General features: G+C 44.6%; 1 protein-coding gene across 1 annotated transcript in view; it reads left to right on the top strand.

Annotated features, from left to right (window-relative positions):
* Positions 1 to 26,405, top strand: part of LOC106599513 (neuropilin-1a) — a 112,643-nt gene extending 86,238 nt beyond the window's left edge. Inside the window, exons 12-18 of the mRNA XM_014190791.2 lie at positions 5,200 to 5,367; positions 9,196 to 9,243; positions 10,294 to 10,440; positions 10,694 to 11,040; positions 11,669 to 11,762; positions 20,554 to 20,607; positions 20,920 to 26,405. Coding sequence (XP_014046266.1) covers positions 5,200 to 5,367; positions 9,196 to 9,243; positions 10,294 to 10,440; positions 10,694 to 11,040; positions 11,669 to 11,762; positions 20,554 to 20,607; positions 20,920 to 21,209 — 1,148 coding nt within the window. The 3' untranslated portion in view covers positions 21,210 to 26,405. The remainder of the gene's footprint in view (positions 1 to 5,199; positions 5,368 to 9,195; positions 9,244 to 10,293; positions 10,441 to 10,693; positions 11,041 to 11,668; positions 11,763 to 20,553; positions 20,608 to 20,919) is intronic.
* The last annotated feature ends 253 nt before the right edge of the window (positions 26,406 to 26,658 follow it).

Below are 26,658 nucleotides of genomic sequence, written 5' to 3'. Positions count from 1 at the left end.
GGGTGAGGGAGGGAGGGGAGGTGGACCAGTCACAGTGTGAGGGTGAGGGAGGGGAGGTGGACCAGTCATAGTGTGAGGGTGAGGGAGGGTAGGTGGACCAGTCATAGTTTGAGGGTGAGGGAGGGGAGGTGGACCAGTCAAAGTGGGAGGGTGAGGGAGGGGAGGTGGACCAGTCATAGTGTGAGGGTGAGGGAGGGGAGGTGGACCAGTCATAGTGTGAGGGTGAGGGAGGCGAGGTGGACCAGTCACAGTGGGAGGGTGACTGAGGGTTGGGGATTTGTCTGGTATGGGGTATCTGGTTACCCTCGTAGGGAGGAGGATAAGAAACAGACGGTGGGGTAGTGGAGGGGAGAGGGGGTGGAATGGGTGGCAGGCGGCGTAGCAGTTAAGAGCATTGGGATAGTAACCGAAAGGTTTCTCATTCAAATCCCTGAGCCGACTAGGGGAAAATCTGCTGACGTGCCCCTGAGCAAGGCACCTAACCATAATTGCTCCGATAAGTCACTCTGGATAAGATCGTCTGATAAATGTAAAAAATGAGAGAAGAAGAAGAGTGTGGCTGGCTGCTTACATTCTCCAACTCCTTTTATCTGTCCTAAATCAATACAATCTCCACATCAAATAGCATCTGCATGTACACACTTACTAGGGAGCGGGCACACACACACTCACAAGGGCGCATCGGAAAATTGACTATGAGCAATCTACTCCAATTCATTTTCCAAATCACTTTCACACCTTTATTTCAACCCCTCTGTTCCACCCCTCTCTGCCTGCATCGGACTAGGGTTTATCTGTAGTGATCATGCTACCAGTAGCTACCAGCCTCTCTCCATTGTCTCATGTTACAGAATAATTTCCTGTCTCCACCCAGACCATGTGGCCTGGAAGGCTGCTTGGTGTCACCATGTCAGACACATTACCATCTAAACCCCCATATCCCCTAATCCAATCACAGAAGGTTGACCTGTAGACGGTCTGCTTGCTACATCCTAACAGCAGAGGTATCATTTCCCTGAGGATTCTTATCCTCTCTCACCCAATTTCAATTCAATTTCATAGATTTATTGGCATGGGAAACATATCAAATTTATTTATATAGCCCTTCTTACATCAGCTGATATCTCAAAGTGCTGTGCAGAAACCCAGCCTAAAACCCCAAACAGCAAGCAATGCAGGTGTAGAAGCATGGTGGCTAGGAAAAACTCCCTAGAAAGGCCAAAACCTAGGAAGAAACCTAGAGAGGAACCAGGCTATGAGGGGTGGCCAGTCCTCTTCTGGCTGTGCCGGGTGGAGATTATAACAGAACATGGCCAAGATGTTCAAATGTTCATAAATGACCAGCATGGTAAAATAATAATAATCACAGTAGTTGTCGAGGGTGTAACAAGTCAGCACCTCGAGTAAATGTCAGTTGGCTTTTCATAGCTGATCATTGAGAGTATCTCTACTGCTCCTGCTGTCTCTAGAGAGTTGAAAACAGCAGGTCTGGGACAGGTAGCACGTCCGGTGAACAGGTCAGGGTTCCATAGCCGCAGGCAGAACAGTTGAAACTGGAGCAGCAGCACGGCCAGGTGGACTGGGGACAGCAAGGAGTCATCATGCCAGGTAGTCCTGAGGCATGGTCCTAGGGCTTAGGTCCTCCGAGAGAGAGAAAGAAAGAGAGAAAGAGAGAATTAGAGAGAGCATACTTAAATTCACACGACACCGGATAAGACAGGCGAAATACTCCAGATATAACAGACTGACCCTAGCCCCCCGACACATAAACTACTGCAGCATAAATACTGGAGGCTGAGACAGGAGGGGTCAGGAGACACTGTGGCCCCATCCGATGATACCCCCGGACAGGGCCAAACAGGCAGGATATAACCCCACCCACTTTACCAAAGCACAGCCCCCACACCACTAGAGGGATATCTTCAACCACCAACTTACCATCCTGAGACAAGGCCGAGTATAGCCCACAAAGGTCTCCGCCACGGCACAACCCAAGGGGGGGGGGGCCAACCCAGACAGGAAGACCACGTCAGTGACTCAACCCACTCAAGTGACATACCCCTCCTAGGGACGGCATGGAAGAGCCCAGTAAGCCAGTGACTCAGCCCCTGTAATAGGGTTAGAGGCAGAGAATCCCAGTGGAGAGAGGGGAACCGTCCAGGCAGAGACAGCAAGGGCGGTTCGTTGCTCCAGAGCCTTTCCGTTCACCTTCACACTCCTGGGCCAGACTACACTCAATCATATGACCTACTGAAGAAATGAGTCTTCAGTAAAGACTTAAAGGTTGAGACCGAGTCTGCGTCTCTCACATGGGTAGGCAGACCATTCCATAAAAATGGAGCTCTATAGGAGAAAGCCCTGCCTCCAGTTGTTTGCTTAGAAATTCTAGGGACAATTAGGAGGCCTGTGTCTTGTGACCATAGCGTACGTGTAGGTATGTACGGCAGGACCAAATCGGAAAGATAGGTAGGAGCAAGCCCATGTAATGCTTTGTAGGTTAGCAGTAAAACCTTGAAATCAGCCCTTGCCTTAACAGGAAGCCAGTGTAGGGAGGCTAGCACTGGAGTAATATGATCAAATTTTTTGGTTCTAGTCAGGATTCTAGCAGCCGTATTTAGCACTAACTGAAGTTTATTTAGTGCTTTATCCGGGTAGACGGAAAGTAGGGCATTGCAGTAGTCCAACCTAGAAGTAACAAAAGCATGGATACATTTTTTTGCATCATTTTTGGACAGAAAGTTTCTGATTTTTGCAATGTTACGTAGATGGAAAAAATCTGTCCTTGAAACAGTCTTGATATATTCGTCAAAAGAGAGATCAGGGTCCAGAGTAACGCCGAGGTCCTTCACAGTTTTATTTGAGACGACTGTACAACCATCAAGATTAATTGTCAGATTCAACAGAAGATCTCTTTGTTTCTTGGGACCTAGAACAAGCATCTCTATTTTGTCCGAGTTTAAAAGTAGAAAGTTTGCAGCCATCCACTTCCTTATGTCTGAAACACAGGCTTCTAGCGAGGGCAATTTTGGGGCTTCACCATGTTTCATTGAAATGTACAACTGTGTGTCATCCGCATAGCAGTGAAAGTTAACTTTATGTTTTCGAATGACATCCCCAAGAGGTAAAAATATATAGTGAAAACAATAGTGGTCCTAAAACGGAACCTTGAGGAACACCGAAATTTACAGTTGATTTGTCAGAGGACAAACCATTCACAGAGACAAACATATCTTTCCGACAGATAAGATCTAAACCAGGCCAGAACTTGTCCGTGTAGACCAATTTGGGTTTCCAATCTCTCCAAAAGAATGTGGTAATCGATGGTATCAAAAGCAGCACTAAGGTCTAGGAGCACGAGGACAGATGCAGAGCCTCGGTCTGACGCCATTAAAAGGTCATTTACCACCTTCACAAGTACAGTCTCACCCATCTAAAACCAGATTGAAGCATTTCGTGTACACTGTTTGTCTTCAGGAAGGCAGTGAGTTGCTGCGCAACAGCTTTTTCAAACATTTTTGAGAGGAATGGAAGATTCGATATAGGCCGATAGTTTTTCGTATTTTCTCGGTCACGGTTTGGCTTTTTCAAGAGAGGCTTTATTACTGCCACTTTTAGTGAGTTTGGTACACATCCGGTGGATAGAGAGCCGTTTATTATGTTCAACATAGGAGAGCCAAGCACAGGAAGCAGCTCTTTCAGTAGTTTAGTTGGAATAGGGTCCAGTATGCAGCTTGAAGGTTTAGAGGCCATGATTATTTTCATCATTGTGTCAAGAGATATAGTACTAAAACACTTTAGTATCTCCCTTGATCCTAGGTCCTGGCAGAGTTGTGCAGACTCTATGTGATATGTTTACATTGCCAAAGCAAGTGAAATAGATAAAATAAAAGTTAAACAATAAAAAATAAACAGTAAATATTACCCTCACCAAAGTTCCAAAATAATAAAGACATTTCAAATGTCCCATTATTTATTTATAAATAAACATAAATATAGGTTGTTTTTATAATGGTGTTTCTTATTCACGAGTTGCCCTTTTCTTGTGGCAACAGGTCACAAATCTTGCTGCGTGTGGTAGTTCACCCAATATAAATGGGAGTTTATCAAAATGTGATTTGTTTTCAAATTCTGTGTGTCTCTAATATGGTCATACATTTGGCAGGAGGTTAGGAAGTGCAGCTCGGTTTCCACTTCATTTTGTGGGCATAGCCTGTCTTCTCTTGAGAGCCAGGTCTGCCTACGGTGGACTTTCTCAATAGTAAGGCTATGCTCACTGAGTCTGTACATTGTCAAATATTTTCTTAATTGTAGGTCAGTCACATTGGTCACGTAATTCTGCCACTGTAAAGTCTCTGTTTAGGGCCAAATAGCATTCTAGTTTGTTCTGTTATTTTTTTGTAAATTATTTCCAGTGTGTCAAGTAATTATCTTTTTGTTTTCTCATGATTTGGTTTGGTCTAATTGTGTTCCTGTCCTGGGACTCTGTGGGGTGAGTTTGTGTTTGTGAACAGAGCCCTAGGACCAGCTTGCTTAGGGGACTCTTCTCCAGGTTCATCTCTATGTAGGTGATGGCTTCGTTATGGAAGATTTGGGAATCGCTTCCTTTTAGGTGGTTGAAGAATTTAACGTCTCTTTTCTGGATTTTGATAATTAGCAGGTATCGGCCTAATTCTGCTCTGCATTCATTATTTGGTGTTTTACATTGTACACTGAGGATATTTTTGCAGAATTCTGCATGCAGAGTCTCAATTTGGTGTTTGTCCAATATTGTGAATTCTTGGTTGGTGAGCGGACCCCAGACCTCACAACCATAAAGGGCAATGGGTTCTATAACTGATTCAAGTATTTTTAGCCAGATCCTAATTGGTATGTCAAATTTTATGTTCCTTTTGATTCCATAGAAGGCCCTTCTTGCCTTGTCTCTCAGATCGTTCACAGCTTTGTGGAAGTTACCCGTGGCGCTGATGTTTAGGCCGAGGTATATATAGTTTTTTGTGTCATCTAGGGCAACGGTGTCTAGATATAATTAGTATTTGTGGTCCTGGCAACTGGACCTTTTTTGAAACACCATTATTTTTGTCTTACTGAGATTTACTGTCAGGGCCCAGGTCTGACAGAATCTATGCAGAAGATATAGGGGCTGCTGTAGGCCCTCCTTGGTTGGGGACCAACTCTCTCTTTACCTCTCTCTACCTCCAGAGCCCACAACTCTCCCACTGACCACGGCTGTAGCAACCAAGTTTGCTGTAACCACGTTCGCTGCCACCACAACCGCATCTGTGACCATGCCCACCCTGACGTCAGAGTGTGACGACCAGGAGGCCAGCTGTCACAGTGGAACAGGAGGGGAGGACTATGACACAACAGGTGCTGACCACCACCCTCCTTTTCTCTCTCCATTCCTCTATCCTTTCCCCTCTCTCTCTCTCTATCACTCTCTCCTTATCACAACCCCCCATTCAATTCAATTCAAGGGGCTTTATTGGTATGGGAAACATATGTTTACATTGCCAAAGCAAGTGAAGTAGATAATAAACGAAAGGGAAATAATCAATAAAAATGAACAGTAAACATTACACTCACAGAAGTTCCAAAAGAATAAAGACATTTCAAATGTCATTATGTATATACAGTTGAAGTCGGAAGTTTACATGCACCATAGCCAAATACATTTAAACTCAGTTTTCCACAATTCCTGACATATAATCCTAGTAATAATTCCCTGTTTTAGGTCAGTTAGGATCACCACTTTATTTTAAGAATGTGAAATGTCAGAATAATAGTAGAGAGAATGATTTATTTCAGCTTTTATTTCTTTCATCACATTCCCAGTGGGTCAGAAGTTTGGGGCTGCGTTTGAGAGCAATGTCCTTTAGGGTCTGAGCGAAGGTGGACACTGCTGCCTTGTATAGGTGGGCCTGGTCATAAAGGCTGTTCAAGTCCCTGGTGGAGTGGTGGGCCAGGTAAACATTTGATTTTGAGGCACAGTCACGGGAAATACTTGCGTTTACCCACTGTATGGTAGCAGGATGGGCAAAGTAGAAGAAGCTTTTTCAATCACTCCCTTGAGTGCTGTGGCCACCCTTTCCTGCTGTGCTCTCAGGTGGTTTGTGACTGTGTGTATTATTATGTGGCTGGGTGAGCCTAGTTGGTCCTCAGACAGAAGGTCTAGGGCACGCTGAGTGAACCTAGTTGGTCCTCAGACAGAAGGTCTAGGGCGTGCTGGGTGAACCTAGTTGGTCATCAGACAGAAGGTCTAGGGCACGCTGAGTGAACCAAGTTGGTCCTCAGACAGAAGGTCTAGGGCACGCTGGGTGACCCTAGTTGGTCCTCAGACAGAAGGTCTAGGGCACGCTGGGTGAACCTAGTTAGTCCTCAGACAGAAGGTCTAGGGCGTGCTGGGTGAGCCTAGTTGGTCCTCAGACAGAAGGTCTAGGGCGCGCTGGGTGAACCTAGTTGGTCCTCAGACAGAAGGTCTAGGGCGCGGTGGGTGAACCTAGTTGGTCCTCAGACAGAAGGTCTAGGGCGCACTGGGTGAACCTAGTTGGTCCTCAGACAGAAGGTCTAGGGTGCGCTGGGTGAACCTAGTTGGTCCTCAGACAGAAGGTCTAGGGCGCGCTGGGTGAACCTAGTTGGTCCTCAGACAGAAGGTCTAGGGCGCGCTGGGTGAACCTAGTTGGTCCTCAGACAGAAGGTCTAGGGCGCGCTGGGTGAATCTAGTTGGTCCTCAGACAGAAGGTCTAGGGCGCGCTGGGTGAACCTAGTTGGTCCTCAGACAGAAAGTCTAGGGCGCGCTGGGTGAATCTAGTTGGTCCTCAGACAGAAGGTCTAGGGCACGCTGGGTGTTTGGACACCAGAGTTTAGACACTTTTTTTTCCTTGTATATATTTTCTGTTTGAGTCCATAAGGAGAACAATCTGTGTCTTGTGTATGTCCTCAGTGGTTGTGGGGGGGGTTGTCACAGGAGGGCTATCAGGGTGGCTGACGGGGGGACAGGGGGGTGCTCAGAGGGGGTGCGATCCCTTGGGCTTGGGGTTCTTCATTTGTCTGTTCTGCTGTGGTGTAGACATGGTCAGGGTCCGGGCTGGACTGTTCCGCTGTGGTGTAGACGTGGTCAGGGTCTGGGGACTGTTCTGCTGTGGTGTAGACGTGGTCAGGGTCTGGGGACTGTTCTGCTGTGGTGTAGACGTGGTCAGGGTCTGGGAACTGTTCTGCTGTGATGTAGACGTGGTCAGGGTCTGAGGACTGTTCTGCTGTGGTGTAGACGTGGTCAGGGTCTGAGGACTGTTCTGCTGTGATGTAGACGTGGTCAGGGTCTGAGGACTGTTCTGCTGTGGTGTAGACGTGGTCAGGGTCTGAGGACTGTTCTGCTGTGGTGTAGACGTGGTCAGGGTCTGAGGACTGTTCTGCTGTGATGTAGACATGGTCAGGGTCTGAGGACTGTTCTGCTGTGATATAGACGTGGTCTGGGTCTGGGGACTGTTCTGCTGTGATGTAGACGTGGTCAGGGTCTGAGGACTGTTCTGCTGTGATGTAGACGTGGTCAGGGTCTGGGGACTGTTCTGCTGTGATGTAGATGTGGTCAGGGTCTGAGGACTGTTCTGCTGTGGTGTAGACGTGGTCAGGGTCTGAGGACTGTTCTGCTGTGATGTAGACGTGGTCAGGGTCTGGGGACTGTTCTGCTGTGATGTAGACGTGGTCAGGGTCTGGGGACTGTTCTGCTGTGGTGTCGAGACTTTTGTCGGGAGCTGAGGTGGGCTGTTCTGCTGGCTTCTCTGCAGAGGTGACCACCTCGCTAATGGGTTGTTCTCTGTCACACGCCATCCCCCTTACCCTCTCCTCCAGCAGTCTGATCCTCTCCTCTAGTGCTCTGTTCTCCTGCTATTTCTCCTGTTGAAGTCGTCTCACTACAGTCCAGAGTACAGATATGTCTCTCTCCACCTCCAGCTCTCCAGGTCTAATTAAGGGGGTGTTGTTGTGCTGGACTGTTGTCTGGGTCTGTGCTGACTGGAGTGTAATCACCTGCTGTTTCAGCTCCACCTGCCTTACCTCCAGCTGGGTGAATGTGTCCTTCATTTCAATGAGGGAGTAGTACTCTGTGCTGGGAGGTTGACTTTCCACTTGGGGTTGCTCGTCTGTGGGGTTATGTTATGAAGAGGTCTGGTCTGACCCGCTTGGGTTGGGGGTATTTTTCTCAAGGGAGAGCTTCTCCTGCTGAGCTATTTCTTAGATTAGGTGAAAGTTCAGCTAAAACTGTTTATGGTTGCCCTGTACCAATACTGTTCCAGACTTATAGAGATTTATATTAGCTGACTCCAAGTCCTCGTTGTCTAGTATCCTGAGTTTCCACCCATCGGTAACACCCCCCCCCCTCTTAACAGAGGGGTACTGTGTTAATATAGCTCTGCACCATGCCAGGGGATGGTCTGTGTGGAAGATAAGGTTGCTTATGTTCCCATTTTTATAATAGTCAGCAAAAATTCTCTTGATTTTGCATAAGGAGCTTCATTTTGTACTATTTTCTTGTCTTATTATTCTTTCCATACAGAGGGTACTGTATTTTAATTACCTCTGAACAGCAGGAGGGTGCTTCTAAAGCCTCTCCATTTGGTTGGGGCTCTACTGCCATTGTTGGGCTCAAGGGCTTTGACACCTCTCGCTTCACACATCAGTGATAATTGAAGTTGTATCTCTTTGTCCTAGCAAGCTTGGTAGCATTATCATTCAGTCCTTATAAAGTAAAATATATCATTGTAATGTATTTTTCTTCTTGGCTTTTGAAAGTAAAAAATAGCTTCAGACTAAGCATTACTCACTTAGTTCCAGGTTGGATGGTGTTTTCAGGTTTCTGTTTGTTTGACAGAGCATTTGCTGTACAGTTTGGGAATAATAATCCTTGGGTGTAGGAAGCATTCCAAGTAAATTCCATCCAAAATCAGGTTGTAGGTTTGGAGCTTTGATTTGGAGTGAAGGTTATGTTGTTTCGGGTAGCATCCTGAATATGTCCCTGCCAAAAAATCTAAGTTTGTCTAACTCTAAATCTACCTATTTTTTTTTAAAACATGCTGAACAATGTGGGAGCTCAGTTGCTCATGACCTCTCTCTCTCCATCCCTCCTTCTCTGCTAACAACCTCTATCTATCTACAGGATCTATTTTGTTTGCATCCCTGACTGTGCCCGTCTGTGTCTGACAGGTGGCACCACATTGGCAGACCCAACCCTGGAGGAAGAACTTGTGCCAGGTGAGAACGCCCATAAAGTACCGCCTCATTCACTTCATCCATCGATCTCTCTCTCTCTCTGTGCTTTGGCCAACTCCTCTGTTTGTTAGCATGTTGGGTATGACAGAGACCAACAGTGGAGTTGGCTAAAGGACAAACAGATCTGGCAACCAGGCACAAAAGAGAAGGAACATTTCCGTTACTGTTCTAGATTGGACTACTTTCAGCGAGTGGCTGCCAAATCAAATTTGAATTTGATTTGAAATGGCGCCCTATTCCCTTTATAGTGCATAACTGTTGACCAGCAACCAGTCTTTGGCTTTGAGATGGAAAAAACTGAACTAGAGAAACAAGAACATTGGGTCTCAATGAACTGAGTAAAGGGGTCATATGTCAACAACCAGAGGGCCAAACAACAGTTATTTATTCTCTGACTGCTACAGCAACGTCTGAGAACTAAACAAACACTCTTTGTTTTCATAGCAGTAGCATTCATTTGGATGCGTTGGTTAATCACTGCCACCGTGTAATGTTTTGCCCCAAATAGCCCCCTATTCCCTTTATAGTGCACTACTTTTGCCCAGGGCCCACAGGGTTACTGTGCAGAGCTGGCATAGTGGGGATGGAAAACGGGTTTCTGTCTCGTAGTGTACGGTCTGGAAATGGTTTGGTCTTCATCGCTGTTCTGTTCTGATGGCACTCCTCCCTTCTCTCTGGAAGGTCCCTTCACTCTTCCTTCTCTCTGGAAGGTTCCTTCACTCCTCCCTTCTCTCTGGAAGGTCGCTTCACTCCTCCTTCTCCTGGTACTAAACACGTGTTGGATCTGTGAATCTTTGTTTAGTCAAATATGAAATTCTGTATGTAAGTTTGAGTGCCTTCAAGAGACTGTAAGGAAACTAGAAATTGTAATTTTTCTTAAGAAAAATGGTGTGAAGTTTAAATTGTTATTAGGAAATTAGAAATGACATGTTTTCACTTCCTTACCTCACTCTCTTCTCACATTGTGTAGAATAGTTGCACTCAGCCAGAGGAAACGAGCGTGGTTACTTACAAGGTTGACCTCTTTTCCAGAGTACCTGTGGTTTGCTTGTGACTTTGGCTGGGCGGGCAACCCGTCGTTCTGTGGCTGGACACTGGAGAAGGATACTGGTGCCGAGTGGATGATTCAGACCAGTGGGGCCCCCACCGTCCACAAAGGGCCCAACCTGGACCACACAGGTGGGTGGGAGGAGAAGAGAACAGTGCACACACACACACACACACACACACACACACACACACACACACACACACACACACACACACACACACACACACACACACACACACACACACACACACACACACACACACACACACACACACACACACACACACACACACACTGTAGTAAATATGGACTAACACAATGAACATGGACTCAGAAAATACTTAGCTTGTCTCTTAGCTTGTCTCTTACTGCCCTCTACAGGAGTTCCAGGGAACTTCATCTACATGCAGCTGGCTGCTGAGACCGAAATGGAAGAGGAGGAGGATGAGCAGGAGGAGGGGGAGACAGAGGTAGAGGAGGTGGAGGAGAGGATGGAGGAGAGGGTGGCACGCCTAGCCAGCCTGCCTGTCACCGCCCCTGACACCAACCTGTGTGTGTCCTTCTGGTACCACATTTTCGGGGAGCACGCTGGCACCCTGCACATCAAACAGAGGAGACAGACAGAGGAGGGGCGGGCGGAGGCACTACTCTGGACCGTCAGTGGACACCAGGGCAGCAGATGGAGGGAGGGACGACTGTTGGTGCCCCACTCCAGCATACCCTATGAGGTAAAGCACTAGGCTAGGTTACGAGTCTCTTCGAAATACAGATGTAGGATCTTAATTTGAGCCAGTTTGCTCCAGCAAGAAAAAAATCCTGCAGCAACAGGAAATGTGAATTATTATGTGTAATTAAATTTATAAAACATACAATAAAAAAGGAAAACGTTGCACAATGCTGTTCATGCTCCCAGGTGATTCTATTTACACAATGTTTTGACCCTTAGGTCTTCATCAGGCATCCAAGTTAATGGACATTTTCTGGGGGGTTTATATATTTTTTTCATTTGGTAAAATCTTGTCTGAAATTTTAAAGTGGAAATTACAGAAACCTTTTTAAACCTCAAATACACTACAAGTTTTAAATGTCCTGCATTGCAGGAAATGTCTCCTGCAACAGGGTGATCAAATTAAGATCTTACATCTGTAGGTTACGGGCCTCTTCGGCCTAGGTTACGAGCTTCTTAGACCTAGGTTACGTTCCAAATGACACCCTATTTCCTATGTACAGTAGTGTGCTACTTTTGACCAGAGCAGCATGGTCCCTGGTCAGAAGTAATGCACAATACGGGCCCTAGTCAAAAGTAATACACTATATAGCAGTATTTCACCTGTGTGTTTGTGTTGTTGTTCCTAGGTGGTGATTGAGGGAGTGGGAGATAGGAGCACAGGACACATCGCGCTGGACAATATAAAGATCCTGGATGGACTCACACCAGAGGAGTGTAAGGGTAAGTGTCACTGCTAGTGTTGAATATTTTCCTGGTATTTTGCAAATGTTCAACCCTGAGAATAAATAACTTTTTTCCCGGGTAACCCGGTATTTCCTGCCAAAACCGGAAGTGCCATTCAAAAGAATTTAAATAGGCCTACGTCTGAATTTGATTAGAGCTTTGATTTAAAAAAATCAACCCTGATGCTACCTGAGCCTGATGAGCCATATATTAAATGCATTTTATGAGCCCTACATTAAAGACATTTAATGAGACCAAGCCCAAAAAAGCCAAAATGATTGCGCCATTATCCAATAGAGCAATTTTCAATAGGCATACAGTGCCTTCAGAAAGTATTCAGACCCTTTGACTTTTTCCCCATTTTGTTACATTACAGCCTTATTCTAAAATTGATTAAATATAATAAAATACCTCAGCAATCTAGACACAATACCCCATAATGACAAAGCAAAAATAGGTTTTTAGACATTTTTGAAAATGTATATATATATATATAAAAAGTATACCAGTTTAATTTAAGGAAATGTTGTTACGTTACAGCCTTATTTTAAAATGGATACAATATTACACACGATACCCCATAAGGACAAAGCGAAAACTGTTTTTTATACATTTTTGCAAAGTTATTTATTTAAAAAAAATGAAATACCTTATTTCCAGATTTGAAATTCAGCACAGGTGCATCCTGTTTCCATTGATCATCCTTGAGATGTTTCTACAACTTGATTGGAGTCCGACTGTGGTAAATTCAATTGATTGGATATGATTTGGAAAGGCTCACACCTGTCTATATTAGGTCCCACAGTTGACAGTGCATGTCAGAGCAAAAACCAAGCCATGAGGTCGAAAGAATTGTCCGTACAGCGCCGAAACAGCATTGTGTCGAGGCACAGATCTGGGGAAGGCTACCAAAAAATGTCTGCAGCATAGAAGGTCCCCAAGAACACAGTGGCCTCCATCATTCTTAAATGGAAGAAGTTTGGAACCACTAAGACTCTTCCTAGAGCTGGCCACCCGAACAAACTGAGTAAGGGAGGTGACCAAGAACCCGATGGTCACTCTGACAGAGCTCTAGAGTTCCTCTGTGGACATGGGAGAACCTTCCAGAAGGACAACCATCTCTGCAGCACTCAGGCCAATCAGGCCTTAATGGTAGAGTGGCCAGACGGAAGCCACTCCTCAGTAAAAGGCACATGACAGCCCGCTTGGAGTTTGCCAAAAGGCACCTAAAGACTCTCAGACCATGAGAAACAAGATTCTCTGATCTGATGAAACCAAGATTGAACTCTTTGGCCTGAATGCCAAGCGTCACGTCTGGAGGAACCCTGGCACCATCCCTACAGTGATGCATGGTGGTGGCAGCATCATGTTGTGAGGATGTTTTTCAGCGGCAAGGACTGGGAGACTAGTCAGGATCGAGGCAAAGTTGAACGGCGCCAAGTACAGAGAGATCCTTGATGAAAACCTGCTCCAGAGCACTCAGGACCTCAGACTGGGGCTAAGGTTCACCTTCCAACAGGACAACAACCCTAAGCACACAGCCAAGACAATGCAGGAGTGGCTTCGGGACAAGTCTCTGAATGTCCTTGAGTGGCCCAGCCAGAGCTCGGACTTGATACCGATAGAACATCTCTGTAGCAAGACCTTAAAATAGCTGTGCAGCAACGCTCTCCATCCAACCTGACAGAGCTTGAGAGGATCTGCAGAGAAGAATGGGAGAAACTCCAAAAAATACAGGAGTGCCAAGCTTTTAGTGTCATACCGATAATGAATCAATGTTGTAATCGCTGCCAAAGGTGCTTCAACAAAGTACAGAGTAAAGGGTCTGAATACTTATGTAAATGTCATTTTTCATTTTTTAATATTTAATAAATTAGCAAAACTTTCAAAACCTGTTTTTGCTTTGTCATTATGGGGTATTACGTCCTCTTTCTCTCTCTATTGTTGCTTCATTCCTTCCTCACTTTCAACAGTTAAACGAAACAAGTTTTGTCCTTATCTTCATCATTCTAATGTCATCCTTGAATAATATATGACTAGAATTAGATGCAGAATGTTTTCACTTCACTTCACAAAGATTGAATTGTTATGGGTCTGAATAAATAACTGCTATAGCCTACCGCCATCGCGTGTTCGCTCTTCTTTCAAACTACCTGTGAGTTCTGTTGGCTGCTGTAGGCTATTTAACATTCAGCAAATAAGAGCTTGAGTTCATAGCCGCGGGAAGTAGTTTGGGGTTGGGGGTGCTGTGATTTTATTGCCGTGGAGGAAGCAGAAAAACAAATATGCAGCTCCGAAGACATCTATATGAGTCCGCTAATACAGGACTAGTAAAGGCACAGTGCACTACGTTTGTGAAAAAATTTTAACAAAATATATTGGAGTGTTTACCAGGATTTGTAACTTGAGTCTGATAATTATCTGTGCAAAACAGTTAATCTGATAATACTTGTGGAATATAAAAATACTTGCTTGATATACAGTATGTTTTCCAGTTTCCTGAAATACTTTTTAAATGCAACTTATTTCTGCATGAAAACTGAAATGGTCTATTCATTCATTTTCCATTTTAGTAGATACTCTTATCCAGAGCAACTTACAATAGTGAATGCATACATTTTCATACTTTCTTGTACTGGTACCCCGTAGGAATCAAACCCACAACCCTAGCATTGCAAGTGCAATGCTCTACCAACTGAGCCACATCGTCACAAACCACTTGATGTCTCAATGTAGTCAATTACTGTAGTGTGCATTGTTTTTCTTCATGGTGATGGAAAGTCTACAGGTACAGACATAGATGACCAGCCTATGTACAATACAGTAACATTAACATTAAGTGGTTTGTAGGGATGGTAAATTAATATTGCACAAAAAAGGCTTTGTTTTCCATGCTATTTGATCAAGAAAAATATTTATTTTGATGTGGCTGTTTTGTCTTTGCCCATAACTTTGCACCTTTTGATATAAATGCTGAAGAACAGGGTTATGTTCTTTCTGGATTCCATTATAAAGACAATCACAGAGAAAGGGACTGGGCAACAACTCTTACAATTCCAACTATTGAATCCTGCATGATACTGTTCTTAATTATACAACTACATTTTTTGAAAAAGCGGATGTGCTGAATTTTTTTGCTTTTGCCTGGGCTACAGAAATCTATATTGGTCCGCTAATTCTAAAAAAGGCCCATGCAATACTTTTGTGAAAAAATATTATTTTCAAATTAAAATATATTGGGATTTTCCAGGGGGTGTTGCAGCACCCTCAGCACCCCTACTTCCCGTGGCTATGCTTGAGTCCATCTTCAAATAGTCTATTGGAATAAGAAATGCAAAAGAAAAATATGTCGCACAAGCTATTCTAGTCTAGCTTTTCCTGCATGGGACTCCAAGAGCAAAGGAGCATTTTTTAAGAAGAGAGGCCAGCGGAGCACAGGTGCGTGCATATTGTGCAAGTGACAGAGGCTATAAATTAGAAACTTATTATGCATAACCCATCATTAATTAGCTAAATATAAGGCTAATACTGCATTGAAAAAAGGTAGGATAGGACATCTATATATATATATATATATATATATATATATATATATGGGCTATATATCATTGCAGCTTGCTAACTGCAACCGAGTGGCTTCTGTTAGCTAACGCCTCTGTCCCGAAGCAAGCACCAGTTAGCCTTTAGTTAGCCTCGAGCTAGGCCCATATACCAGCTAATTCTTGGACTACAATTCCTCTTTTGCCAATTGGCCTGGACCCTTTATTGTCGACATGTAGCCCCGCCGATCCATCACGACTGGTCTGCCGACGTAATCGTCCGATGTAGTTTCAACAGGCTTTTCTGTTGCGATGTCGCCGAAGACCCATCTGCTAGCCCCGGCCTGCTAGCTTTCTGAACGCCGTGTCTCCCGCTCACCTAGCGTAGTAGTGACTACCGAACGGCTCCATGTTTCATCTACTGCTGCTCATTGGACCCTATGATCACTCGGCTACACAGCTGATGCCCCCTGGACTGTTGCAATAACACGGTACCTCATTTTGTTTATCTGTCGGTCCCAGCCTCGAACTCGGGTCCTGTATGTACCTAACTGACCCGCTCTACCCATTCATCACCATTTACCCGTTGTTGTCTTAGCTCTCCCGATCAACACCTGTGATTGCTTTATGCCTCTCTCTAATGTCAATATGCCTTGTCTACTGCTGTCTCGGCTAGTTCTAATTGATTTATTTCACTGTGGAGCCCCCAGTCCTGCTCAACATGCCTTAGATTGCTCTTTTGTTCCACCCCCCACACATGTGGAGACCTCACCTGGCTTAATTGGTGCCTCCAGAGACGAAACCTCTCTCATCGTCACTCAACGCCTAGGTTTACCTCCACTGTACTCACATCCTCAAATACCCTTGTCTTTACATTATGCCCTGAATCTATTCTACCAAGCCCAGAAATCTGCTCCTTTTACTCTCTGTTCCCAACCCACTAGACGACCAGTTCTTATAGCCTTTAGCCGTATCCTTATCCTCCTCCTCCTCTGTTCCTCTGGTGATGTAGAGGTTAACCCAGGCCCTGTAGCCCCCAGTACCACACCTATTCCCCAGGCGCTCTCATTTGTTGACTTCTGTAACCGTAAAAGCCTTGGTTTCATGCATGTTAACATCAGAAGCCTCCTCCCTAAGTTTGTTTTATTCACTGCTTTAGCACACTCCGCAAACCCGGATGTCCTAGCCGTGTCTGAATCCTTTCCAGAAATAAGTCCCTCACTGTTGCCGCTTGTTATAGACCCTCTTCAGCCCCCAGCTGTGCCCAGGACACCATATGTGAATTGATTGCCCCCCATCTATCTTCAGAGTTTGTACTGTTAGGTGACCTAAACTGGGATATGCTTAACACCCCGGGCATCCTACAATCTAAGCTAGATGCCCTCAATCTCACACAAATTATCAAGGAACCTACCAGGTACAACCCTAAATCCATAAACACAGGCACCCTCATAGACATCATCCAGACCAACTTGCCCTCCAAATACACCACTGCTGTCTTCAACCAGGATCTCAGCGATCACAACCTCATTGCCTGCGTCCGTAATGGGTCCGCGGTCAAACGACCACCCCTCATCACTGTCAAACGCTCCCGAAAACACTTCAGCGAGCAGGCCTTTCTAATCGACCTAGCCCGGGTATCCTGGAAGGATATTGACCTCATCCCGTCAGTAGAGGATGCCTGGTTATTCTTTAAAAGTGCTTTCCTCTCCATCTTAAATAAGCATGCCCCATTCAAAAAAATTTAGAACTAAGAACAGACACAGTTGAAGTCAGAAGTTTACATACACCTTAGTCAAATACATTTAAACTCAGTTTTTCACAATTCGTGACATTTAATCCTAGTAAAATTCCTTGTCTTAGGTCAGTTAGGGTCACCACTTTATTTTAAGAATGTGAAATGTCAGAATAATAGTAAGAGTGATTTATTTCCGCTTTTTTTTTTTTTTTCATCACATTCCCAGTGGGTCAGAAGTTGGACTACAATTAGTATTTGGTAGCATTGCCTTTAAATTGTTTAACTTGGGTCAAACGTTTCGGGTAACCATCCACAAGCTTCCCACAATAAGTTTGGTGAATTTTGGCCCATTCCTCCTGACAGAGCTGGTGTAATTGAGTCAAGTTTGTAGGCCTTCTTGCTCGCAAATACTTTTTCAGTTCTGCCCACAAATGTTCTATAGGATTGAGGTCAGGGCTTTGTGATGGCCACTCCAATACCTTGACTTTGTTGTCCTTAAGCCATTTTTCCACAACTTTGGAAGAATGCTTGGGGTCATTATCCATTTGCGACCAAGCTTTAACTTCCTGACTGATGTCTTGAGATGTTGTTTCAATATATCCACATAATTTTACATCCTCATGATGCCATCTATTTTGTGAAGTGCACCAGTCCCTCCTGCAGCAAAGCACCCCCACAACATGATGCTGCCACCCCCGTTCTTCACGGTTGTGATAGTGTTCTTCGGCTTGCAAGCCTCCCCCTATTTCCTCCAAACATAACGATGGTCATTATGGCCCAAAAGTTATATTTTTGTTTCACCAGACCAGAGGACATTTCTCCAAAAGTATGATCTTTGTCCCCATGTGCAGTAGAAAACCGTAGTCTGGCTTTTTTATGGCGGTTTTGGAGCAGTGGCTTCTTCCTTGCTGAGCGGCCTTTCAAGTTATGTTGATATTGGACTCGTTTGACTGTGGATATAGATACTTTTGTACCTGTTTCCTCCAGAATCTTCACAAGGTCCTTTGCTGTTGTTCTGGGATTGATTTGCACTTTTCGCACCAAAGTACGTTCATCTCAAGGAGACAGAACGTGTCTCCTTCCTGAGCGGTGTGACGGCTGCGTGGTCCCATGGTGTTTATACTTGCGTACTATTGTTTGTACAGGTGAACGTGGTACCTTCAGGCGTTTGGAAATTGTTTCAAGGATGAACCAGACTTGTGGTGGTCTACAATGATTTTTCTGAGGTCTTGGCTGATTTATTTTTATTTTCCACTGATGTCAAGCAAAGAGGCAGTGAGTTTGAAGGTAGGCCTTGAAATACATCCACAGGTACACCTCCAATTGACTCAAATGATGTCAATTAGCCTATCAGAAGCTTCTAAAGCCATTACATAATTTTCTGGAATTTTCCAAGCTGTTTAAAGGCACAGTCAACTTAGTGTATGTAAACGTCTGACCCACTGGAATTGTGATACAGTGAATTTAAGTGAAATAATCTGTCTGTAAACAATTGTTGGAAAAATTACTTGTGTCATGCACGAAGTAGATGTCCTAACCGACTTGCCAAAACTATAGTTTGTTAACAAGAAATTTGTGGAATGTTTAAAAAACAGGTTTCTACCTAAGTATGTAAACTTCGGACTTCAACTGTATAGCCCTTGGTTCACTCCAGACTTGACTGCCCTTGACCAATACAAAAACATATTGTGGCGTACTGCATTAGCATTGAATAGCCCCCTCGATATGCAACTTTTCAGGGAAGTTAGGAACCAATATTCACAGTCAGTTGGGAAGCAAAGGCTTGCTTTTTCAAACACAAATTTGCATCCTGTATCACAAATTCCAAAAAGTTTTGTGACACTGTAAAGTCCATGGAGAATAAGAGTACCTCCTCCCAGCTGCCCACTACACTGAGGCTAGGAAACACTGTCACCACCGATAAATCTATGATAATCAAGAATTTAAATAAGCATTTTTCTACGGCTGGCCATGCTTTCCACCTGGCTACACCTACCCAGGCCAACAGCTCTGCAACCCCCGCAGCAACTTGCCCAAGCCCCCTGCTTCTCCTTCACCCAAATTCAGATAGCTGATGTTCTGGAAGATCTACAAAATCTGTACCCCTACAAATCAGCTGGGCTAGACAATCTGGACCCTCTCTTTCTAAAATTATCTGCCGCAATTGTTGCAACCCCTATTACTAGCCTGTTCAACCTCTTTCGTATCATCTGAGATTCCTAAAGACCCAAACTGTTACAGACCTATATCTATCATGTCCTGCCGTTCTTATATCTTCGAAAGCCAAGTTAACAAACAGATCACCGACCATTTCGAATCCCACCGTACCTTCTCCGCTATGCAATCTGGTTTCCGAGCTGGTCATGGGTGCACCTCAGCCACACTCAAGGTCCTAAACGATATCATAACCGCCATCGATAAAAAACAGTACTGTGCAGCCTTCTTCATCGACCTGGCCAAGGCTTTCGACTCTGTCAATCACCACATTCTTATCGGCAGACTCAACAGCCTTGGTTTCTCAAATGATTGCCTCGCCTGGTTCACCAAATACTTCTCAGATAGAGTTCAGTGTGTCAAATCGGAGGGCCTGTTGTCCGGACCTCTGGCAGTCTCTATGGGGGTGCCACAAGGTTCAATTCTCGGGCCGACTCTTTTCTCTGTATATAACAATGATGTCGCTCTTGCTGCTGGTGATTCTCTGATCCACCTCTACGCAGACGACACCATTCTGTATACTTCTAGCCCTTCTTTAGACACTGTGTTAAAAACTTCTTAACCTCCAGACGAGCTTCAATGCCATACAACACTCCTTCCATGGCCTCCAACTGCTCTTAAATGCTTGTAAAAACTAAATGCATGCTCTTCAACCGATCGCTGCCCGCACCCGCCCGCCCGGCTAGCACTTCCAGACTCACATTAAGCATCTGCAATCCAAAATGAAATCTAGAATCGGCTTCCTATTTCGCGACTAAGCCTCCTTCACTCATGCTGCTAAACATACCCTCGTGAAACTGACTTTACTTTGGCGATGTCATTTACAAAATAGACTCCAACACTCTACTCAGCAAAAAAAAAAGAGAGTGCTGTGAGATGGGCTGTCTGTTCCCACCCTGAGCACTGATGATTCATCATGCATAGGCCGTAGAGAAGCCAGATTTAAACATTGCATATAATTTAACAGTTCCATTTCACGCCATGCTGTATATAAATAATAAATATAAATAATTTATTATAATTGACCGGATTCTCGCAGCTATTTATCCCGCGAAAAGGGAGTGGTTTTGGGCTGTAAATCCCGGTAAATCTCGGTAACCGGGTTCCCACCCATCAACCCTAGTCACTGCCCACCTTGACTCTGCTAAGGTTGCAAATCCTATTGGAAGGGAACAGGCAGGAAATATGAAATCCTTCAACCAGGACTTCTGGACATCTTTGGGAAGGTAATCAGAATGGTAGTTTGTTACAATACTGATCCTGCTTATGATGTAGAACAACTTTGTTTCTCCTCCAGATCCAGATATACCAGAGGCTCCCACGTCCCAGCCAACAGAGATCTGCATATACCGTGAGTGCAGTACCTCACTGCTCATTGAGCTTGTAATATTTGTTTTAAATCTCTAACATTATAAATTCGAGCGCATGCTCGGCCATATACTGTATGTATCCAGCTGTTTAAGGATCTTCCATCCTTAACAACTAAAGTGAAGAGGGACAAGAAAGTAAAGAGGAGAGATGCTGTGTTAGAAGGGCGTGGGCCAGATTCAAACCAATGCCAGCACTGGCATACAGTACATGTGTGCTTTGAAGGCAGCAGTAGTAACTGCTAGTCTAGACCACCCCAGGCTACTAAAGTTGTTTTTTTCCATCTCTATTTCAGCGATGGACCCCTACTACCCAGAGGAAGTGGAGAATAGCGAGCTGGGTGGCCCAGGCAACATGCTGAAAACTCTGGACCCCATTCTCATCACCATCATCGCTATGAGCGCTCTGGGGGTTTTCCTGGGAGCTATCTGTGGTGTTGTCCTCTACTGTGCCTGCTCACACGGCCACATGTCCGACAGCCGGAACTTGTCAGCTCTGGAGAACTATAACTTTGAGCTGGTGGACGGAGTCAAGCTAAAGAAGGACAGCAAGCTGAATGCACAGAACAGCTACTCAGAGGCGTGAGCGTTATCCTCTGAGGGAAAAGAACACAAGCAGCCTCATAGCTGGAGGAACTAGACCACTGGACGGAGGGTTGTGAGTTGTGACTCAAGTGTTATCCTATTCCTTATATAGTGCACTATGGAGGGGATAGGGTGGCATTTGGGATGCAGCTGGCTATAGCGATGGTGGGAGGTTGTGACTGAGCCATGCTATTCTCAGGAGCTGCAGTGAAAGGAACCTACCCGTAGTGGGCACTGTGTATAAATAAAACGTGTACAGCAAAAATTATTATTTTGTTTAGTTTTTTGTTTGTTTGTTTTGCGACGTGCTTTGTTTTTCTGTAATCAGATGCTGGTGATGAGACCAATTGAGATGGAAGTATTTATCATGTTTTTGTTATTTTTCTTCTGGAAGGATAGGATATTTTATTTTTCATCAGAAGTCATTATTATTTCACAGAAAGAGCATAAAAACGTATATTCACTAACCTGACGCGTGGCTCTTCGGCTGGCCATGTTATCAGTTTGTATGTCTGCATCGATTTGTGCATCTTGTTTGTGTGTGTGCGTGCATGTACGCATGCATGTGCGTGCGTGAGCAAGTGTATGTGCGTGCATGTGTGTATGCATCCAGAGGGTGCTTGCCCTGGCCCTAGACCTGTGTCTAGTTCCACAGTGCCTTTTTGAAAGTTTCTGTTGCCTTTTCTCCACTGATTCTGTTCTGGTCCTACCAGTACGTTAGGTATCGGCTGGTAGTCTGATTCTGTTCTGATCATACCAGTACGTTAGGCATCGGCTGGTAGTCTGATTCTGTTCTGGTCCTACCAGTACGTTAGGTATCGGCTGGTAGTCTGATTCTGTTCTGGTCCTACCAGTACGTTAGGTATCGGCTGGTAGTCTGATTCTGTTCTGGTCATACCAGTACGTTAGGCATCGGCTGGTAGTCTGATTCTGTTTTGGTCCTACCAGTACTTTAGGTATCGGCTGGTAGTCTGATTCTGTTCTGATCATGGCAGTACGTTAGGCATCGGCTGGTAGTCTGATTCTGTTCTGGTCATACCAGTACGTAGGCATCAGCTGGTAGTCTGATTCTGTTCTGATCATACCAGTACGTTAGGCATCGGCTGGTAGTCTGATTCTGTTCTGGTCCTACCAGTACGTTAGGCATCGGCTGGTAGTCTGATTCTGTTCTGGTCCTACCAGTACGTTAGGCATCGGCTGGTAGTCTGATTCTGTTCTGGTCCTACCAGTACGTTAGGTATCGGCTGGTAGTCTGATTCTGTTCTGGTCATACCAGTAAGTTAGGCATCGGCTGGTAGTCTGATTCTGTTCTGATCATACCAGTACGTAGGCATCAGCTGGTAGTCTGATTCTGTTTTGGTCCTACCAGTACGTTAGGTATCGGCTGGTAGTCTGATTCTGTTCTGGTCCTACCAGTACGTTAGGCATCGGCTGGTAGTCTGATTCTGTTTTGGTCATACCAGTACGTTAGGCATCGGCTGGTAGTCTGATTCTGTTTTGGTCCTACCAGTACTTTAGGTATCGGCTGGTAGTCTGATTCTGTTCTGATCATGGCAGTACGTTAGGCATCGGCTGGTAGTCTGATTCTGTTCTGGTCATACCAGTACGTAGGCATCAGCTGGTAGTCTGATTCTGTTCTGATCATACCAGTACGTTAGGCATCGGCTGGTAGTCTGATTCTGTTCTGGTCCTACCAGTACGTTAGGCATCGGCTGGTAGTCTGATTCTGTTCTGGTCCTACCAGTACGTTAGGTATCGGCTGGTAGTCTGATTCTGTTCTGGTCATACCAGTACGTTAGGCATCGGCTGGTAGTCTGATTCTGTTCTGATCATACCAGTACGTAGGCATCTGCTGGTAGTCTGATTCTGTTTTGGTCCTACCAGTACGTTAGGTATCGGCTGGTAGTCTGATTCTGTTTTGGTCCTACCAGTACGTAGGCATCGGCTGGTAGTCTGATTCTGTTCAGGTCCTACCAGTACGTTAGGTATCGGCTGGTAGTCTGATTCTGTTTTGGTCCTACCAGTACGTTAGGCATCGGCTGGTAGTCTGATTCTGTTCAGGTCCTACCAGTACGTTAGGCATCGGCTGGTAGTCTGATTCTGTTTTGGTCCTACCAGTACGTTAGTTATCGGCTGGTAGTCTGATTCTGTTTTGGTCCTACCAGTACGTTAGTTATCGGCTGGTAGTCTGATTCTGTTCTGATCATACCAGTACGTTAGGCATCGGCTGGTAGTCTGATTCTGTTCTGGTCCTACCAGTACGTTAGGCATCGGCTGGTAGTCTGATTCTGTTCTGGTCCTACCAGTACGTTAGGCATCGGCTGGTAGTCTGATTCTGTTCTGGTCATACCAGTACGTTAGGTATCGGCTGGTAGTCTGATTCTGTTCTGGTCCTACCAGTACGTAGGTATCGGCTGGTAGTCTGATTCTGTTCTGGTCCTACCAGTACGTTAGGCATCGGCTGGTAGTCTGATTCTGTTTTGGTCCTACCAGTACGTTAGGTATCGGCTGGTAGTCTGATTCTGTTCTGGTCCTACCAGTACGTTAGGTATCGGCTGGTAGTCTGATTCTGTTCTGGTCCTACCAGTACGTTAGGCATCGGCTGGTAGTCTGATTCTGTTCTGGTCCTACGAGTACGTTAGGCATCGGCTGGTAGTCTGATTCTGTTCTGGTCCTACCAGTACGTTAGGTATCGGCTGGTAGTCTGATTCTGTTCTGGTCATACCAGTACGTTAGGTATCGGCTGGTAGTCTGATTCTGTTCTGGTCCTACCAGTACGTTAGGTATCGGCTGGTAGTCTGATTCTGTTTTGGTCCTACCAGTACGTAGGTATCGGCTGGTAGTCTGATTCTGTTCTGGTCCTACCAGTACGTTAGGTATCGGCTGGTAGTCTGATTCTGTTCTGGTCCTACCAGTACGTTAGGTATCGGCTGGTAGTCTGATTCTGTTCTGGTCATGGCAGTACGTTAGGTATCGGCTGGTATTCTGATTCTGTTTTGGTCCTACCAGTACGTTAGGCATCGGCTGGTAGTCTGATTCTGTTCTGATCATGGCAGTACGTTAGGCATCAGCTGGTAGTCTGATTCTGTTCTGGTCATGGCAGTACGTTAGGTATTGGCTGGTAGTCTGATTCTGTGCTGATTTGATTTTAGTCTGATTCTGTTCTGATCATAGCAGTACGTTAGGCATCGACTGGTGGAGTCTGATTCTGTTCTGATCATAGCAGTACGTTAGGCATCGGCTGGTAGAGTCTGATTCTGATCATAGCAGTACGTTAGGCATCGACTGGTAGAGTCTGATTCTGATCATAGCAGTACGTTAGGCATCGACTGGTAGAGTCTGATTCTGATCATAGCAGTATGTTAGGCATCGGCTTGTAGAGTCTGATTCTGATCATAGCAGTACGTTAGGCATCGGCTGGTAGAGTCTGATTCTGATCATAGCAGTACGTTAGGCATCGGCTGGTAGAGTCTGATTCTGATCATAGCAGTACGTTAGGTTGGTAGAGTAGGGTCAGATTGGCAGGATTCCATGCCATCCCTCCATAGCACATGACACATCCAACTTATTGTACATAGGTTTTAATATATTTGAGCGCCTTTATAAAAAGAGACAAAATGCTGCAGTATCCTTTCTTTGTGGTTTATGTATCATAGGCAATGTTATCTGGCTGTCATCATGTATTGTGTTGTTATTATGTTCCATTGGTGCTCTCCCAATGCTGCCTGGGAAATGAGGGTTATTATAGCCAATGGTTATGGCCTTTTGAGAGATGTTCAGATTCAGCCATGATCATCAGTACTGAGCCTTATTAATAGGGGCAACAATTGGCGACAAAGGCCTAACAAGGAGAGAGTGAAGAAGCCATCTGCTGTGTCTGAAATGGAACCATATTCCCTAAAGAGTGCACTACTTTTGACCAGAGCCCTATGGGCTATATAAAAGTCGTGTACTGTGGTGGTATTTGGGATGTAGACAGACAACAGACTGGGCGGCTGAAGCATCTCTACGAAGAAAATGCTATCACAGTGCTATGACAATACCTGGGACATTATGGGCCAGTTTCTTAGACATAGATTCAGAATCTCGTTGAGAATGCTTTTATGTCCTGGACTAGGCTTAATCTATGTCTGGGAAACCGGCCCTACATGTCTGTGGTGGAATGATGGCCCTTGATAGAATGAAAGAGACTCTTATGACGTCATGCTGTTTTCATGTACTGTAGCCTACATCCTCTTTGCTCTCCTTTTTGTCTGTATTGAATGTTAATGTGAAGAGTTCAGACAAAACAAAGTACTGTATAAAATGGCGAAGACATAGATCCAAGGTTTAATCAATGGATGTGATGTAGCCATACTGTTTGTTCCTTCCGCCAGGGTCTATGAGCTTCTATGTTTAGATTCTTTCATGTTTTCTTAATGCGGGGTAGCTAGTTAAACAGATGTTTCATAGTTCTGCTTCGAGCTCATAACAGTATTCCACATTCCATAGGATTAGAATGATTGGAATTAAAATGAGTCATTCTATTTCTATGGTTCCACCACTTGTAAAGGCATAATGTCTTGGTGTTGTCTTCGTCAATAGGAAAGGATTCTGCAGCACTAGATGTGAAAACAATGTTGCACTGATATATTTAAAAGATCTTTGTGTTGTTTATGATATTGACTTGTGAAAAAAGAGAGAAAGCAAAAGAAGGATAAGACAGTGTTACAGATAACTCTTTTATATGCTTTCAGATGATATAGTTCTGAAATGTACAACTATGGAGATGTTTTTCATTATTGAAAAAGCTATACATGTCTCTTTACTTACGTAATGTTTTACTTGGTATGTTATATCACCTTGTGTTTTTTGTACTGTCACAAATGTCTGTGCCATTTTTTTTCTACAAAATGTTTGATTTTCAATACTGCTTCTGTAATTTGCCGTCCCAGATAAAAAAAGAAAAAAGAAGTAAGCAGTTGAGGCCTTAATGACTCAAGTAATGTTTCTTTACTTGGACTCCATCCCAAATGTCCCAATTCCCTATATAGTGCACCCATAGGGCTCTGGTAAAAGTAGTGCACGATGTAGGGAATAGGTGCCATTTGACTCCCTGGTCAGCTTCAAGACCCATCTGTCTATATTATTTCTGACTCTGATCAATGACTACTACATTCCAAAGAATTGGATCAAATAAATGTTTGAATAAGATTAATTATTTCAAGTTGTTTTGGTTCAGAAAGTGATTATTGTGTATTTGCCCCATCATATACCCAGAGTTGTACCCTTTTAATGAGTCCTTTGTCATATCCACATTGAACACTGGAGGGCGGTGTTGTATAGAATGCTTTGTATGGCAACTGCACGTGACGGGCCACTCCAACTCAATAGCAACAAATCAAGTCATCTAGTGCATTGTCAGTGTGTTACAGTTTCTCACACACAGTTATTAGGGTGTTACATTATCA

Source organism: Salmo salar, chromosome ssa03, assembly GCF_905237065.1.
Source record: "Salmo salar chromosome ssa03, Ssal_v3.1, whole genome shotgun sequence".
In the NCBI taxonomy this organism is placed as follows: Eukaryota; Metazoa; Chordata; class Actinopteri; order Salmoniformes; family Salmonidae; genus Salmo; species Salmo salar.
This window is presented reverse-complemented; position numbering and strand designations above follow the sequence as displayed.